The sequence below is a fragment of the Phyllopteryx taeniolatus genome, chromosome 1, assembly GCF_024500385.1.
Source record: "Phyllopteryx taeniolatus isolate TA_2022b chromosome 1, UOR_Ptae_1.2, whole genome shotgun sequence".
Classification (NCBI taxonomy): Eukaryota; Metazoa; Chordata; class Actinopteri; order Syngnathiformes; family Syngnathidae; genus Phyllopteryx; species Phyllopteryx taeniolatus.
This window is the reverse complement of record NC_084502.1, coordinates 13,270,172-13,287,008: the sequence shown is the minus strand read 5'-3', so window position 1 is coordinate 13,287,008 and position 16,837 is coordinate 13,270,172. Positions and strand designations below refer to the sequence as shown.

The 16,837-nt window shown below is 44.2% G+C and overlaps 1 protein-coding gene across 6 annotated transcripts in view; it reads right to left on the bottom strand.

The window, feature by feature from the left end:
• camta1a (calmodulin binding transcription activator 1a) overlaps positions 1-12,105 on the bottom strand; it is a 358,960-nt gene extending 346,855 nt beyond the window's left edge. For all 6 annotated transcript variants that reach the window (XM_061773510.1, XM_061773500.1, XM_061773518.1 and 3 more), the window contains exons 1-2: positions 11,886-12,105; positions 9,450-9,551 (exon numbers count right to left, since the gene is read on the bottom strand). In XM_061773510.1, the coding sequence (XP_061629494.1) occupies positions 9,450-9,551; positions 11,886-11,910 (127 nt within the window). In that variant the 5' untranslated portion in view covers positions 11,911-12,105. The remainder of the gene's footprint in view (positions 1-9,449; positions 9,552-11,885) is intronic.
• Positions 12,106-16,837: the final 4,732 nt, after the last annotated feature.

Here is a 16,837-nt window from a genome sequence, read left to right as displayed (position 1 = left end):
TGCCATCACAGATGCTGGCTTTTGAACTTTGCGTCCATAACAGTCCGGATGGTTCTTTTCCTCTTTAGCCCGGAGGACACGACGTCCACAATTTCCAAAAACAATTTGAAATGTAGACTCGTCGGACCACACAAGACTTTTCCACTTTGCATCAGTCCGTCTTAGATGAGCTCGGGCCCAGAGAAGCCGGCGGGGTTTCTGCAATCTACCTTGCAGTGAAATACTAGTTGAGTATTTGTCAGCAAACAAACCACCAAAGCTTCAGCCCCACATACTGTATGTAAACCTCGCAAGACTAACAAGCTCTTAATGTCGTCTGATTTAACCTTACATGGGTACGCCACAGATCAGCTGGCAGCCAAATGGCAAGAATATAAGACATTCGCAAAGTACAGAACCAAAAAAAGAAAACGACAAGAAGCGACAAGTTGCGAGTAAGTTAGCATTATGCTAAAAAACAACTTCCAATGCTAATATTAGACATAATTATAATTTTAAAGACTTGAAATAACTGGATTCGTATCACAATGTGCGTGTCAAAATTCGCATTTTGCGCCTCATTCCAACAAATTGAAATGCAAAACTGCAAATCACAGACTTTTAGGTTTTTCCAGTAATTGAACCAAGGAGACGGTCCCAAAAAGCTTCGCCGGGCTGGACAAATGGGCTTTAATGTGGCACCAAACGCTTCCATTATCTACACGAAGGACGTAGGAGGCTGAAGCGAAGCTGCTTGGTTGACCGAGTGGGAAGATGGCAATAACGAAGACAACGGTGTAGAGCCTGCGTCGGACCCGAGACGATAAAAGTAACGTCGCACAAATCAGTGAGATGAACTCACATAACGTTATCCCTGCGGAGGGCTAGGTCATGCAGGTGAAAAATGTGAAAAAGGTGCTCAGAGAGGACTTAAGGCCCGTGCTCTCGCCCGCATTGCATCATGTGACCGACGCAGCCCCTATGCGACACTTGAATTGTCGCAATGCGCAGAACGATCTCTCGTGATTGGTCCGTTTCAGTCACATGACGACTGTGATGACGTACTCAGCTTTCCCCTCGGTTTCACATACCACCTACGCCGCCTTCTTGATCGAGTTTGCAATATAATTAAGCGCATCGATGTCCATCTGTTCTAGCAGGCAGTGTTCCACGGTGGCCGTTGTTGTTGCTTTGTTCCTTGTTCCGGAAAGTAAAAACAGCTACCGGAATTGGCCATAAAATACAGAGGAAACTCCACCCTGCGGCGTCCTGGCCAATACCAGCCATAGCGACGCCCCCGATTTGGAGGAGAACTGCAGCACATTTTCAAAACAGCGCGCGCGGGTTGCGCTCGAGTATCAAGGCAAACTGGAGAGCCGCGTTGACGTCAGCGCCGTCGCCGCCTGCGCGAGTCCAAAGAAGCCTGAGTAAAATCGGTCACGTACCCAAACATAGGAGGGCTTTGGTGAAGTCAAATGTGTTTCTTCTCAAGGTGTCTGCCGTACAAAGAATATTTGCCTCACTACTCGTCAGCTGCTCTCAACTCATAAACGCGCAGCCATGAAACTTCTGTATTATTATGTCGCATGCTAAAACGCAAGTGAAGTTGTACAAAGGCTGTTTATGCCTGTTTTTAATGAATGCTTCTCAGTGTTGCTAAGTTTAAACTGAAATGGGTTGTTTTTTTTGTGTGTGTTTGAAATTTTCCCCACTGATAATGTTTCTAGACAAGAAAATAGTTTGCTGCTGCGAAGTGTGAATTTAAGAAATAAAAAAGGATCAAATAGGTCATTCATTATTGAGTGAAATGTCTTATTTTGTCTTTAACCATCCAAAATATAATTGATCTGATTACTGAATTATTTGATAGAATTTTCAGTAGGAAAATATTCGATAGCTGCAGCCCTACAATCAACTCCCCCGTTTTATTGTAATATTTGTATTGTTTCATAAAACCCTTGCTTGGAGTCCCTGTGGGATGAACCTGCAAATAAATTGCTCAAAATGAGTCAATTGTTCCTCAATTGAAGTCAATGATGAGCAAAACTGCTCCTCAAAGAAGAAAAAGACGCTAAAAGAAGACAAAATGTCAACTTCACATTTACCGAAGACTACTGAGGTCTGTGAATTTCCACATCAACATTTAGCTTCTTAAGTGATTCTCACTGTCGGCACTTTTTATAGTTCATCTTCAGAAAATACTAATTTCACACTAGAGACTTAGTCAGCAATCATCGCCGTTGCACAGTGACCCCGGTTAAGAAAAGTGGAGTCAAATTCATTCTAAGCACTGCTGTTTTTTCCAATGTTGGAAAGTGAGGACATTTTCATTTCTTCTGACCCAAATGCAGTCTTTAGGGTCGGAGATTTGACTTTGATTTTGGCGCCCGAGACCAGAAATAAAACAACACAGATGAATGACACAGCCTTTCTCATCATGATCGATACATTTATCCTGCTCTTCTAAAAGTAGATCTTTTCCAATAGTTGTATTTTATTTTTCCTTTTTTTCCCCCAGGTCTTCGTTGTGATGGTGTGGCGGCACCCTAGCGCCCACTCATGGCCAGATGCTGCTGAATAAGCGGTCTACATGGAAAACTATTGTGTCAGCAATAGTCATTCAAAACATATCTGTGGAAATCACATTGACACTTTGAATCTATTTTTAGGACGCTACGATAAAAAAAGCACAACAATAATGCCCCTGTTCTTGAATGCGTAATGGGTTAAAGTGCTGACTCTTATCTTTGTGTTTGCTCATGTTTTTTGTTGTCTTATCCTATCTCGCCTGCAAAGGAAGCAGAGCCCAAAGACCAATGTGGAATGTTCTTGAATGAGCGTGAAGACAACTGGATCTTCAGACTCCCAAGCACGTGTCTGCTTTGGGTTCAGACTCAAAAAAGCCAAATGCCTGTTCCATACCAACGTGACATGATTTAAAACTGACATGACACAAACTGCTTTGTTGCAACAGAGAATGAACGAATCAAATTCAAAATGTGCATGTTAAAAAGTTCGCATGGAGGTGGTACTTCCATCATTTGAACACTACGGGTATTGAATCTGCATTTTTCGTTTTCATTCATTCATTCATGCATTCGTCTTCCGTTGCGCTTCTCGTCACGCGGGTCGCGGGCGTGCCGGAGCCTATCCCAGCTGTCTTCGGGCGAGAGGCGGGGTACGCCCTGAACCGGTTGCCAGCCAATCGCAGGGCACGTAGAAACAAGCAACCATTCGCACTCACATTCACACCTCTGGGCAATTTGGAGTCATCAAAGAAGCTACCCTGCATGTTTTTGGGATGTGGGAGAAAAGCCACGCAGCCACGGGGAGAACATGCAAGCTCCACACAGGCGAGGCCGGGATTTGAACCCCCGTCCCCAGAATCGTGAGGCAGATGTGCTCCCCAGTCTCCCAGCGTTCCACCATCATTTTTCGTTTTGAAAGTTTCATTCAATACTTGCTACTCAGCAAAAACGGGACAATTTCAAATGGCGTCTGACACACGATGCCCGAAGATCAGATCTGGAGATGTACTCGAGGGACCGTTGCTCTCAACTGATGTACTGGTTGACTGTTTAAGCCTTGCCATTGCCACAGTGTATTATCATAATGGACAAATCGTTTGCATTTAGTTTGTCAAAGACAATGTTGCGCATCAACATCAGAGGGCTGTTGTTATCGATGCGTGCGTCTCGGTCACAGATGACTGTATTTCTTCGTGCCTCTTCTGCCCTGCACCATTAAAGAAAGCGTGTGTTTTCGACGTGGCACTCAGCTGCTCAGATGTTCGGACTCGGCCTTCCGTAATCTGGCAGTCCTTGTCTTCGTTGAGAGCCGCTTGGTTTGACACGGAAACACATCTCGTGAGGCTCCCAGGGCCCACGGAAAAAAAGGGAATGCAACATGCGCTGAGGTTTCTCTGCTTTCATTCTCTCAGTTGTTATTTACCTAGATTAATGATAGTCCAGACGTTCCGCTGGAATCACATTTCAGCGGCACTTGTCGACCAAGTTCTCATCAGCTCAAGACAGCCCAGCCCGTATGCGATGAGCTTGGATGCCAGATTTGGAATACAGACAATCAATTCGTCGGTAATTGATTGGCAGGAGATGAAATTCCACGTCTGCCATGTTTTGCACAAAACAAAGTTTGCAGTTACACTGTACAATCTTTCCAAGTGTTTTCAAGAGCATTTTGTGAGCTTTATCTGCATCTTTGTAGTAACATACATATTATTAAAAATGCTAACAACTCGGTAAATCGTGATCATTACTTTTGTGCGCATACGTCTAAAGGGCAGGAGAGTGTGATGAAGGGTTCTGAAGACAATATTTTTCGATTATAGCCGACCTTGGCTCGGAAGCAAGCATTCAGGGTGTATTTGAGAGATTTCTGTCATGCCAGCTTGATCCAGCCCACCCTCGAGACGAGAGCGAGGGTCATGCGCCCGGAAAGGCTGACTAAAACAAATCTTGAATCAATATCCGAGCCCCGAACGCAAGCGTGGGTCCCGCCGGCCCCGCAGCCACCCGCTCCTCTGTCTCTGTCTCAGCACGCTTGGAGACTGACGGGTTTTCTTTTTAATCTGTGCCCACATTGTGGTGGAATTGCAAGCTAATGTTTTGGCCATAGATCACTCAACAAATCACTGCTGGTGGTGCATATCTCGAGTAACAGTCTGAATGGCAATATTCTTCACACAGTTTAAAGATGTGAAGTATTATATGCTCTTCTGCAGCTTTACATGAAACACGCATAGAACAAAAGCAGAACATTCCAGCGGGTTGTGTCCAATTCACTGCATCATTGGATGAAACATCCCATATTCAACAAGTATCATACTACCGGTGCGGTCAGGCAGGAGTAACGGCAACCAACGCAACCCGACAACATGCCAGCAAGATCGATTTCAAGCCTTTCAACGATATATAAAAAGAAAAGGTGTCACAATTCATCAATGAATCGACAACTCTTTTGATAATCGATTAATCATTTAGAGCCATTGTTTAACCCTGATTTCAGTCTCACGAGAAAATATGTTCTGATTTCTCTATTCCTTCATGAATGCAGACTGATTGACTGGGGGGGGGGGAAAACATTTGTTATATCAATAACGAGCACAAATACAACACTTCAGCGTCCAGATTGAGCAGATTTGCATAATTCCAACTGCAGAGAATTTGGTGCTATCTTATCACTAATTTCCTCACAATAGAGGAAGCAGCATTGCTTCAACTGGAGATGCGCCGTCATCTGCTGCACCTTCTGCAACTCACAATGAAAGTCACTTCTGCAGATAAGGGGGCATTTTCATCACTTAATCCCTTTATTAAATGGACGGAATAATACTCAAACACTCAAGCAGTTACAGTGTGTGTGACACAAACTGTGTATTACTTGTACCACTAGCAGCCAGGGGATTTGAAAGGCAATCTTCTTCAGGGGTTGATTTCATCAATGCAAGCACATCAAAAAGCACGGGGGGAAAAAAATGCAGTCGACTGAAGAGAACATAAATGGCATCCATTCGCAGCATGCATGGGGGGGGGGGGGAACAATCACAGTCCAATATCAACATGCAGTTTAAACAGCATTTCTCAAAGTCATTATAATGCAATCAAATACAAAAAAAAACAAAAAAAAACAGGTATCTGAAGAAAATGAAAATCAAATCAAATCAAGCGAAATGTGTAGTAAGGACAGTGCAAAAGTTCAAATGAGTTTGAAGAAAAGGCTCAGACCACAGGTAGGAACGGAGGGAGACGGAGGGAACGTGGTCAGCCAAGCCGGGGCGTCGTGGCTAACTCGGGACATGCTATCGAATAGGAGCAATCAATCTACCGGCGAGCGGAGCCAAATGAAGGAGGGGAGCTAAAGAGGGGGCTGCATCCTGCTTATGACGCTGCTCCTGCTGGATTGGAAGATCCTGCTTCATCTTAATGACATCATAACAATCCTTTGTGGACAAACATGAAAGCTCCGCTTTGGAGCTAATATAGCGCTCTATGTCACATTGTTATCGCTCCCAGTTCAGTGAGTAAGAGATACTGAGACTGTCGCTGACCAAATATGGGAAGTGAACGAGTAACGCTCATTTCGGTCATGCGAAACAGGGAAAATGTAAGCCCGCAAGCTAGCAAAAATAAGTACAAATGCAAATGTATTTGGGGAGCTTCTTCGAAAAGGGTAACACGCCGAATAATGATAATATAGGGGGTCTTGTTTATTGTTAGTTGACTCGCACCTACCAAAACAGGCTCTGTATAACATATATGTCACGACAGGCTCGCCAATGAGGCAATAAAGCCATCCAAACGGCTTCGCACTTCGGGCCCAAAACACTCGCCGAGCATTCAAAGTTTTGGTTTTTTTTTTTTAATGACACCAAGACGGGACAAGCTTGTTGAAGAGAAACAAGCACACTAATTGCCACTTCGTTCAGCGTAATGGTCAACTGTATATTGAATCACTTGTTGTTGTTTTTTAATATGCCATCCATCCAAATATGCTTTTACATGACACCAGCCCATGCTGCAAAAGAGGTTGAGCACCGCTCATCAAACCGCCATTGGCAACGCGTTGCGCTTTGAACATTTTCTTTTTGACAAGAAACACGGCTTTGATTCAGTCGTTGGCAGGACCCCACCCTATCTCCACTCTCTGCTCAGCGTGCATACAACCACCCGCACTCTCCGCCCAAGCAGTCCGATCAACCTTTTCGTTCCCAAAGACCGCGCTACATTGAGTCGATTTCCTTTGACATTTTCTGCCCCAAACAACTGGAACGCTCTGCAACAAATAATGCAAATCACCTCATTCATCCCAATATCATCATTTGAAAAATGAGTGAGGGGTACTTTACATGATCCCTGCAGCTGTTTTGGGGCTGATTAGAACCTTTCACTCACCATGTGTTTCCATTTAATTTAATGTAATTCATTATCTCACTAAGTAACTGTATCTCACTGTACAGCTTGTTGTCTATGTGTTTGTATTGGCTTGTATTTTTTTTTTTTTTTTACTTGTTCTACTCTGCTGTCTGCTGCCAGGTTGGCATTACTAAGGAGACTCTTGTTTTCAATTGTCTTACTTACTCTAAATGTTTTTTTTTTTTTATGTAAAATCAATAAATTCAATAAAAATGTGTCAGATAAGCAGCAAGTGGAAGTGGGCGTTCCAATGTACCAACCCTTTCCAAACAACTCATTACCTTTGATTTAGCATAGTTTACAAAGACGCAACTGACTTGAAGTCATGAAATGTATGACTTCTAACTCCGAAACGGTACAATGGTAATGATAACAAGCTTTTAATTTGCAATACGCTTATTTGACAGCTACACATCACTCAAGCAATCTTGACAATATCAGTGTGCACACTCTCTTATTGTATTCCCTGACACAGTTAGAATGTAATTGCATTCCCAGCCCGCCTCTCAGCAAATTGCTAATCCGAGAGGCTTGAAGCTTCACCAAATGTAACAAAAATCTTCTTTGCACATACCTTTACGATCTGCAGTATATGATCCATTTTATATTGCGCAACAAGGAAGACGGGTGGCACTTGGCCAGGAACTTCAAATGAAGTCCAATTCGATTGGGTCGCTGTTTGGCGGCCCACAGCCTCATGGCTCTTGATGACGAGACGGATAGGGGTGTGAAAACTTGAAATAGTCCAATTATTTGTATCATTTGGCCTAGAGCCTGTTCAACAACACTCTTACATACAGTGAAATGACTAACCACCCACAAGCAAAGGCGAAGTCTAGGAGGACGAGCGTTGCACTGCCACTCGTCTCGCAGGAGTCCAGCACGAGTGTTGGACCCACTGCTCAGGGAATTGGAACAAAAACCCTCTTGTGGGTCATAACAATTTGATTGAATCTTACATGACGCATTGTCTATGCATTTGTTTTTCCCCCCCATCAACACGCATGTCCGCCTTGGTAGCGTTAACATGCCTCTAAGTGGTTATTGTAGTTTAGCGGAACACAGCATAATAAGGGAAGAGTGTCAAAAAGTCAAACAGATGAAAAAAAAAAAAAAAAAAAAGCCTATTACGAGAAGTTCAACAAACATGCACACACGGTTAACTGCCTGCAACAAACTGAAAATGAGTCTTTATGTGTTCTCGGCCCTCACCAAACTCACCCATCCATAAAAATCCCATCTCAAGGAGAGCAGAGGTGAGGTCTCTCCCTCTCCCTCTCTCTCTCTCTCTCTGTCTCGCTCGCTCTCTCTCTTCTATGTAACATTTCTCGCTCTCCTTCACTCTCTCCCTGCTGCTTACACATGCACCCAAACAAAAGACTGTTCTGTGTCATAACTGCTCCAACAATTACTCAGACGATTACTCAGATCAATGGCATCTCTGCCTGCCATAGAGTGTCCGGCCAGAAACAACCCCCAGGCTGAATACATTAAAGCCGCACAGTGAAACAACTCACAATAACAGAAGAAGGGGGAAAATAGCAAGAGGGCTATTGTCAGTTGTCACAGTCATGTGTGTGTGTGTGTGTGTGTGTGTGTGAGAGAGGGCTTAAAAGTGCGACAGCATTGTGCATCTACAGTATGTTTCGTAGAGCTGCACGAGCGAGGGCTGGCCTTTCAATCTTTCAAAAGAGTCTCTTTTGAAGAAGCCGAAAAAAACAAAACCAAAAAACACACAGAGCCGCGGTGACACATATCGAGCGAGGAGTCTAACAAGGAGTTGCTGCTGCCTATTTAGAAATGACAATACATGAGCACACTTAATTAGCCAGTCTATCGTCGAGATCAACAGCCGCCGTGAAGAGACTGGTGTATTCATTAACGACGAAGGGGCTGCTTTCTTCTGAGGAACAATCTGACTCTGGGGGGGGGGTTTTCTAAAGACGAATGAAGGGAAAATCCCCCGCAAATAAAAGGCGAGGCGTCGGCCTCCATTTCCAAATGATTCCCGCTCAGACACGTGACAGAGTTGAAATCACTCCCACCGCAAAAACTCAACTGTGACGTCTTTCTCGCTTGCCCCCCTCCCCCCCCCCCCCACTGCAGTGAGCACACGTGTGTCCCTCTGGAGGCAAATAAGATACAACAGGATGTTGAAGGTGATTTGATGTTCAAAGTAGGATGGGGAAATGCAGGAAAACTGCAAAAGTCAAAGGTGATGGCTCAGGTCGTGACCTCTCTCTCGCTCTCTTTCTCTCTCTCTCTCTCTCTCTCTCTCTCTCAACAGGTGAGACACCCCTCTTTGTTAACGACAATGATTCAGTTATTGAAAGTATGATCCTGCAAAGCTGATACTTGAATCAGCGGAGCGGCTGCAGGAGGTGTTATGTTGGAGAAGACAATGAGGAAGGGAGGATGTCGGACGGACGGGGGGGAGATGGAATCGAGGAGTAAATAAATGAATCTGTGAATGAATAATTGATTGGCCAGCGCGTGGCCTCTCGGAGCAGCAATGCAGTATTAATAACTGACTCTTACTGTTGGTCTCTGTGTCATCACTGATACTCTTAGGTGGACCGTGGCCAGCATAACACACGGTTGATCTGTACATTCGATCCGGATTACGAACTTTCTTCAGTCCTTCGGGAGGCAAAGACAAAACAAAGTAGAGAAAAAGGGAGAAAATGAATCATTTTTGTAGCCTGTTATGGCTGAAGAAATTCCCCGTGAAAACAGACAGAAATCACGACAAAATACAAAACAATAACAATAAAACATTCAGGTAAAGAAGAACTCTGCTTTGAAAACAGCAAAATGAGTTAACAATGAAAGCAAGCTAACAACGTGCCAATCGCTCAGTTGAGGCTAGAGGTCATTTGACCTTGAATTTAAATCAGAATCAGAATCAGAATCCTCTTTATTTGCCAAGTATGTCCAAAACACACAAGGAATTTGTGTACATTCATGAACAATTCATCCTTAGGGGCAAAAGTTCTGATATTTCAAGCTCTATGTTTTGTTTTCATTCTTTGGTGAGGCTGAAAGACATACCACGGTGCCAGTCTTTTCAGCGTCCCCCAGGCTTTGAGCTCAGTAATGGCCGCATGTTGCTTTTTATGGGTGCTAAAATAAAATACAAAAAAACATGACTGCCAAGGGCCCTGACAAAAGAGTTAGCTGGAGTGCAAAACCTCAGGGCGTAAACAGTAGCGCACTGAGTAAGCCTGGGTCACGGCCCGCCTGGATTTAACACAACACGCAGCCCTCTGTGGTTCGTCATCGTCTGGGATGTCAAACTACTTAGAGGGCCTCATCGCTACCTGCAAACCCCAAAGGTCAAAAAGGCGCCTGACAGCCATTGTGATGTTTGAAAAGTGGACGCAGTGTGCCTCTCAGACCAGGACACATTTGCATTTGCAGGTTTTTTTTTTTTTTTTTTGCCCATCCGCCGGCCTCTGGGGGACACTCAAAATAACTTCCTGAGCTCAGCAATGGGACTCCCAAGTGGAGGTTGTGAGGTTGTGTACGGCGCAGCCGTATACTGTTCGCTAGGTTGCAGACGTCGAGATGAATACGTGACGACGCCACATGCTGAAGTCATTACAGTACTGTACAAGCATACAAGCAGACGTCTTCATTTGTATTATTTGTTTTGGCCACAGAAGAACGCTTCACGTTGTGAGTGTGCTTCTGTAGCTCAACATCACCCCCTGGTGGGGCTCTGTGCATCAGTTCACTTGAGCTGAATTCATCACATGGACAGAGGTCATTTTGAGCTCATAAAAATCATTCTACAAACACAAACAAGTGTTTGGAGTGGTTGACTCTGAAGTCTAGGTAAAAGTACATCAAAAAGATTTTACGTGCCTGGAAACATCATTATTTCCCTGGAAATGTAGTGTTTTCCCTTTTTTCTTTCTTTCTTTTTTTTTGCCTTTTGCTTTTTTTTTTTTTTTTTTTACATATGACGTAAATGGAAGACATTTCCGCCTAACAAAAAAGTAAATAAAAATGCATGTCAGGTTTACAAGAGTCCTTATACTAGAGGTGACTCAATAAAGCTGATAATGCGAGATTCTCAATACGACGGATGCGCTTGCCAAACTCCTCATTATGCAGCAGATTTCCCCATTTCCTACCTCGCGCTGTTACAATTCCACGGTTCGTCCGATACCCCACTAAATAAGTGTAATGGCTTTCACTTCAAGTTAGTGAGCCGTATGGAATCAGAGGAGTAGAGGAGTGTGGGGGGAGGGGGGGGGGCATCACTTTGGTGCTGTAAGCCCCCATCCTCTACGTTTCCACCGTCCGGTGTGACGGCATTCAACCCCGGCGAGTGGGGACGTTCCACGGTCGAAGCCTCTCATACGTATAGGCCAAGTACTTGGGAGTCAAAGTGGGATCTCAGGTAAAGACAGGAAAGCGTGTTCTCCTGGACTCCCTGAGTTTGACACGGCTGCTAGCTGGATGTCCAAAACAATACAAACTAGATTACACATTCGTACGCGTCGTTTTGCGGGAGCCAAATCACGAGGCGGCGACAGTGGAGGAAAACGGGAGAAGTTGCTCGACGCCGCATGACACGCTGTCATGAACTTAGCTCGGAGCCCGAGTCCACGCTAAACACGCCGCTTCCCGCACTCGTCCTTCGCTCCCGTGGCGCCGCTTTGCACCGAGCAGGCTAATGTTAGCCGGCTAGTGTCTCCACGTTTGCGCCGCCTGTTCGCGAGGAGACAACAAACAGCAAAGACGTGGGGTTTTTTTTTGTGTGTCTGTTTGTTTGGGTTTTTGTTTTGTTTTTGGTGGGTGGGGGGGGAGAGGCTGGCGAAAACGTCTCCACTCGCGCGCGTCGCCTGCTCGACACTTCCAACTGTTCGCCGAGAAAAAAAAAGAAATAAAAAAAAAGAAAAACACACGCACGCACGCACGCACGCACACGTAGCAAGTGTATTAATCCTATTATTTTTCTCTTACCTTCCGGCTTGTTTTCGGCAGCCATTTCCCCTTCACGCGCAACATCCTCCTCCTCCTCACGACCGTGGGTACCACGCGCGTGCACGGCGAGGATAGCACGCGGAGGGAGTGGATCGAGGAGCGGGCGGCGAGTCCGTCCGAACCAGGCCAACTTACTATTGGCTGCCAGGCGGTGACTGACAACACACACACACACACACACACGTCTCCCCCTCCTCACCTTGTGTGTGTGACAATACTACTTCCTGTTCAGACACCTAAGCCTCATCCTTAATCAAATAAAGGTTGTTTAGCAATGGCTAATCAATATCAGTGGTTACAATTTGTGAATTGTGAATATTTCCTCCAACCATTTGCAGGTGATCTGGGGTCTATCCCAGCGGGGGGTACACCCTGGACAAGTCTCCACCCAATCACAGCTAGATTCCCACTCATGGGCAATTTAGAGTCCCCAATGAATCAAACGTGCATGTTTTGGGGAATGTGGAGGAAGTTGGAGAAAACCCACGCGAGAACATGCAAACTCCACACAGGAAGGATGCAGCCAAGATTTCAACCCAGAACCTCGGAACCGTGCGGCAGATGTGCTAACCGCTTCCTCGCCGTGCCACCATTGATATTTCAATGAAAAAAAACCAGTCAAATAAAGTAGGCTGACTTACGACTTACGAGTCTTTTCGACTTGCCATTCGACTGATTTCACCTCACTTGACAATAAGCGGCAGTTTGGCAGATAGCGAATGAACCTCCAAGGGGCTTCAAAAGCTGTTTGAAGCCACGCCCAGTTGGAATGCACTGTCAAACTAAACATAGAACAAAGGAAAAACCAAGCAACGCTGCCATAAGAATGGCTCGCGAGCTCAATGCTGACATACTGCATAATAGAAAACGCCTTTGACATGCTAACAGTTCAAAACAAAAGTAGCGTTTTTTAGATCCCTTTAGGCGACGGATATTTGAACACAAACGGTGGGGCAACACATGTGTACAGACAATATCACAATGCTCACAGACATATGTTTTATCCTCTGCAAAACTAAGTCACTAAGCGTACTGGTGGCTCTTACTCATTTGGTTCTGTATGACTGTACTATACTGGTGCACACGAGACGGCGCAGCACAATGAATTGAAGCATTAAATCAGGATACAAAAACTGTTGAATTCTTGACATTCTTTTTAATTATGTTTGACTCTGTTTTCGAAAGTAAAATATTATAAAGTGCTATTTGACTTATTTCAAAACACACTGTGTGTTACGTGAAGTATTTCACATACAGATATCTTGTTTTTTGGTTTGAATCAGCTCGCTGTGTGGCTCCCAAGAAAGTGAAAAGTGCAAGTGATTTGGCAATACGAAGCACTGGAAAGTATCACCTTCCGGCAGAGTCCGGCTCAGCTCTTGCTGGTGGCTCAGCATCCTGTTTTAAGTTTTCCGATTAAAATGAAAGGCAATCAAATGAATCTGTTCTTCTAGTCACCGTTGCATTCGGGTGTGTCAGATCGTGGCCCTGCTTGATTCTGGGGATAGAATGGATTCATTCTATTTCCATTTATTTGAACGGGAAAACTTGCCTTGGTTCGTGAAAGCGAATTCAGTTTGAGATTCTGGACTTGACTTCACTGATTCCAGTGCTGTTTAACCCCAGAGGGACCCCAGTGAAATAAAAGGCATAGCATGGGTTGACATCACGGAATGGCTCATTTCCCCTTTTTCACCCTTAACATAAACGCGCGCTGCAAATGCCAGTCTGAGAAGGAGCTTCTCTCGACCATAGCTCGCTACGCCCATGACAGACTCCAAAACAGGTCGTTGAGAGCGAAGAGTGAAGCATCTTGTGATGGGGGAGCTAGGCCGCTGGAATACTGACCAGGCAAATCCCAAATTATGACTTTGTTTTTTTTAAGAATTGTGAACACTAACTAACTAACAATTACTCTTGAAAGGTGTGGCCCAAAATAATGACTCCCTCTTCCACTACAGGTTATCTAGCATTTCTACAAAGTACTATTTCTAGTATCTGTTCAGCTGTGGTTGGAGCTGATGCCCTATTATAGAGAAGCCAAGAAGATATTGTGTGTACTTTTACTTTTCTTGTACCCAACCTGTGATCCATCTGCACCACATGACTCTGAAAAGGTCAAATGAACAGATTGAAATATTTTGGTTGTGAAGGTTATGTTCTGGAAAGCCCGCTAAGTTATCAGTTCCTAAGCTTTGTCGGGTTTGTTGTGTTTCTTTACATAGCGTGGTGGATCCATCCGGTACCACGACTCCCATCTATTCATCCATTTTCTATCCAGCCTCCTGTTCAGGGTCACAACAGGGGCTGGACTTTAGCCCAACCAACAAAACACCAAATACACCCAAACTCTATTTCCTCAACTTGATTATGAGAGGAGGGGGCTGGGGGGGGAATCTCAATTTATCATCATTATCATCAATTGTTGTTGTTGTTTTACAGAATGGAGGATCTCGCTCTGAATTATAATCTCCTGTTTCAATGGCAGTTTTTGTAAAGCTGCCCATAGTGGAAGTCTTAGATGGTCATGGATGTCTCTCTCCCATTTCTGACATCATTTTGGTCTACTACCGGGCCGCAGCACACTAAGCGACGCGGCAGAACTGGACAATTGCGAACAAATGACAGTCTGCGACTCAGACCCGCACACCTGGCGATTGACCCTTGCACACATACAATACCAAGTCAGTGAATGATAAAACTGCAACCCCTGTGGTTCTTATTGGGGAACAATGTTTGGAGGTGCCACATATATTGTACTGTACTATTTTTTTGGACCACAGAAAAAAATGGCACGATTGTCAAGGAAGAAACGGATTATCCTAGCCACTGGAACTACATTATAGTAATACAAAAAGAGGAAGCGGCCAAGAAATAAAGGAGAAAGTTTCGATATTTGAGAGGCTGTTGGCAATGATCCCCGTATTCATTGACTGCACTTGTGCATTTTGGCGATAGACTCTCCACGCTTTGCTAGTTAATTATTCTGGTAACACACAATATAGAGATAACGTATTGGTAACCCTTCTGAAATGTATACTTTTGTTGTGAAAGCTCATGTGATACAATATGGCATTTTTGATTGGCCCTTATACCTGCAACATTGCCACACCTGCAATTCGAATTTTGAATACCAGCAAAACAAGTGAAAACTAGTTGCAGAACGCCGCACGCTGCGTGACAGCTTAGTCGATTTCGGCCACTTAACTTGGTGGCGCGGGCCTTAGACGGCAAACTCATTGAGACTGAATCGGCAGCACCTCTGCTGATCGGAGCAACGTACTGCACTCGCTTCTGACTCACTTCCTTCGAGACACTGAATGGATTCATCAACAATCAATTCCACTATCGAGACAGACAGAATCCTTAACGATCAATCAATCAATTATTCCCACCATTCCTACCATTGGGACAATTGATCCCCCAGCAGGCAGCTTTGTGGACCACTACACGACTGGGTTTGAACCCCAGTCGATCCTGTCGAATTATCTTTCAGCAAGGCAGCTCCTGTGTCTGTGTCTTGACAGGATATGCCAGCATTATTATCATCATTGTGTGAATCAGTAAATAGGTAAATGAAGCCAATTCAACATTTTGGAGCAAAGGCACATTTTCATATCATCCAGTGTGCCTTTAAGGTTCCCGCCTTCTATTATGGTGGCGGGGCTTGGCTCGACAATAGGGTGACAGCGTTAAATAACTACAAGCAATCTAATTACAGATCATTGAGCTTGATACGCGTTGCTGTTGGCACGCTTGTCAAATACTGCACTTAAGGATAGCCTTCATCCTGCATTAACAGGCTGTGGGCCATCAGCGCCGAGATGGTGGACGAGGTGGTGCTGAAAGGACAGCTCCTCTGCTGCCTGCTGGCCTTGCATAGTAAAATAAATAAATAAATAAATAAATAAATAAAAGGCTCTACTGTAGAAATGAAAATGGGAAACCCCTGAAAGTATTGATGTGGATTTATATTCTTTGCAGCTGATTTCTGGGGAATAGCTGCCTGATGGTATACCATTGTTGTGTTAGGTTATAAATGTTAAAAGTGTTTGGATTAGGGCTGTAACCATTATTTGAATAATTGATTAATCTGACAATTAGTTTTTCGATTAATAGATCCATCCATCCATCCATTTTCTGTACCGCTTATCCTCACTAGGAGCCTATCCCATAGGCATATAGTGGAGCCTATCCCAGCTATCTTCAGGCGAGAGGCGGTGCACGCCCCGAACTGGTTGCCAGCCAAGCGCAGGGCACATGTAAACATACAACCATTCACACTCACATTCACACCTACAGGCAATTTAGAGTCTTCAATCAACCTACCACGAATGTTTTTGGGGATGTGGGAGGAAACCAGAGTACCTGGAGAAAACCCACGCAGCACAGGGAGAACATGCAAACTCCACACAGGAGAGGCCGGGATTTGAACCCCTGTCCTTAGAACTGTGAGGCAGATGTGGTAACCAGTCGTCCACCGTGCCGCCGATTAATAGATAAATTGGATAAAAAATAAACATAGTTATATTTCCATCCCTTTATCAAAATACAGGATAATGGAGAAAATGCACAAACATAAACTGATTTTGATTCAGTTACGAGTTTGGTCTGTAAATGTAAAAAGTAAGTAAAAAAAAAAAAAAAGTAAAGTAAAAGCAGACGTTTGCAAATGCCTTATTCTGTTAAAACACAAAGACAATCAGTCTGCTTTCATGGGGGACTATAGAAATCTGGGAATATAATATATATAATAGATAGATAGATAGATAGATAGATAGATAGATAGATAGATAGATAGATAGATAGATAGATAGATATGAAATGCTTCATTTTAAATACACATATTTGCAGCTGCTATGTTCAAATTCCGACAGATACACTTATCAGGGAAGAAATGCAAAACACTAACCTCTCCAAAAGCGCTCCGC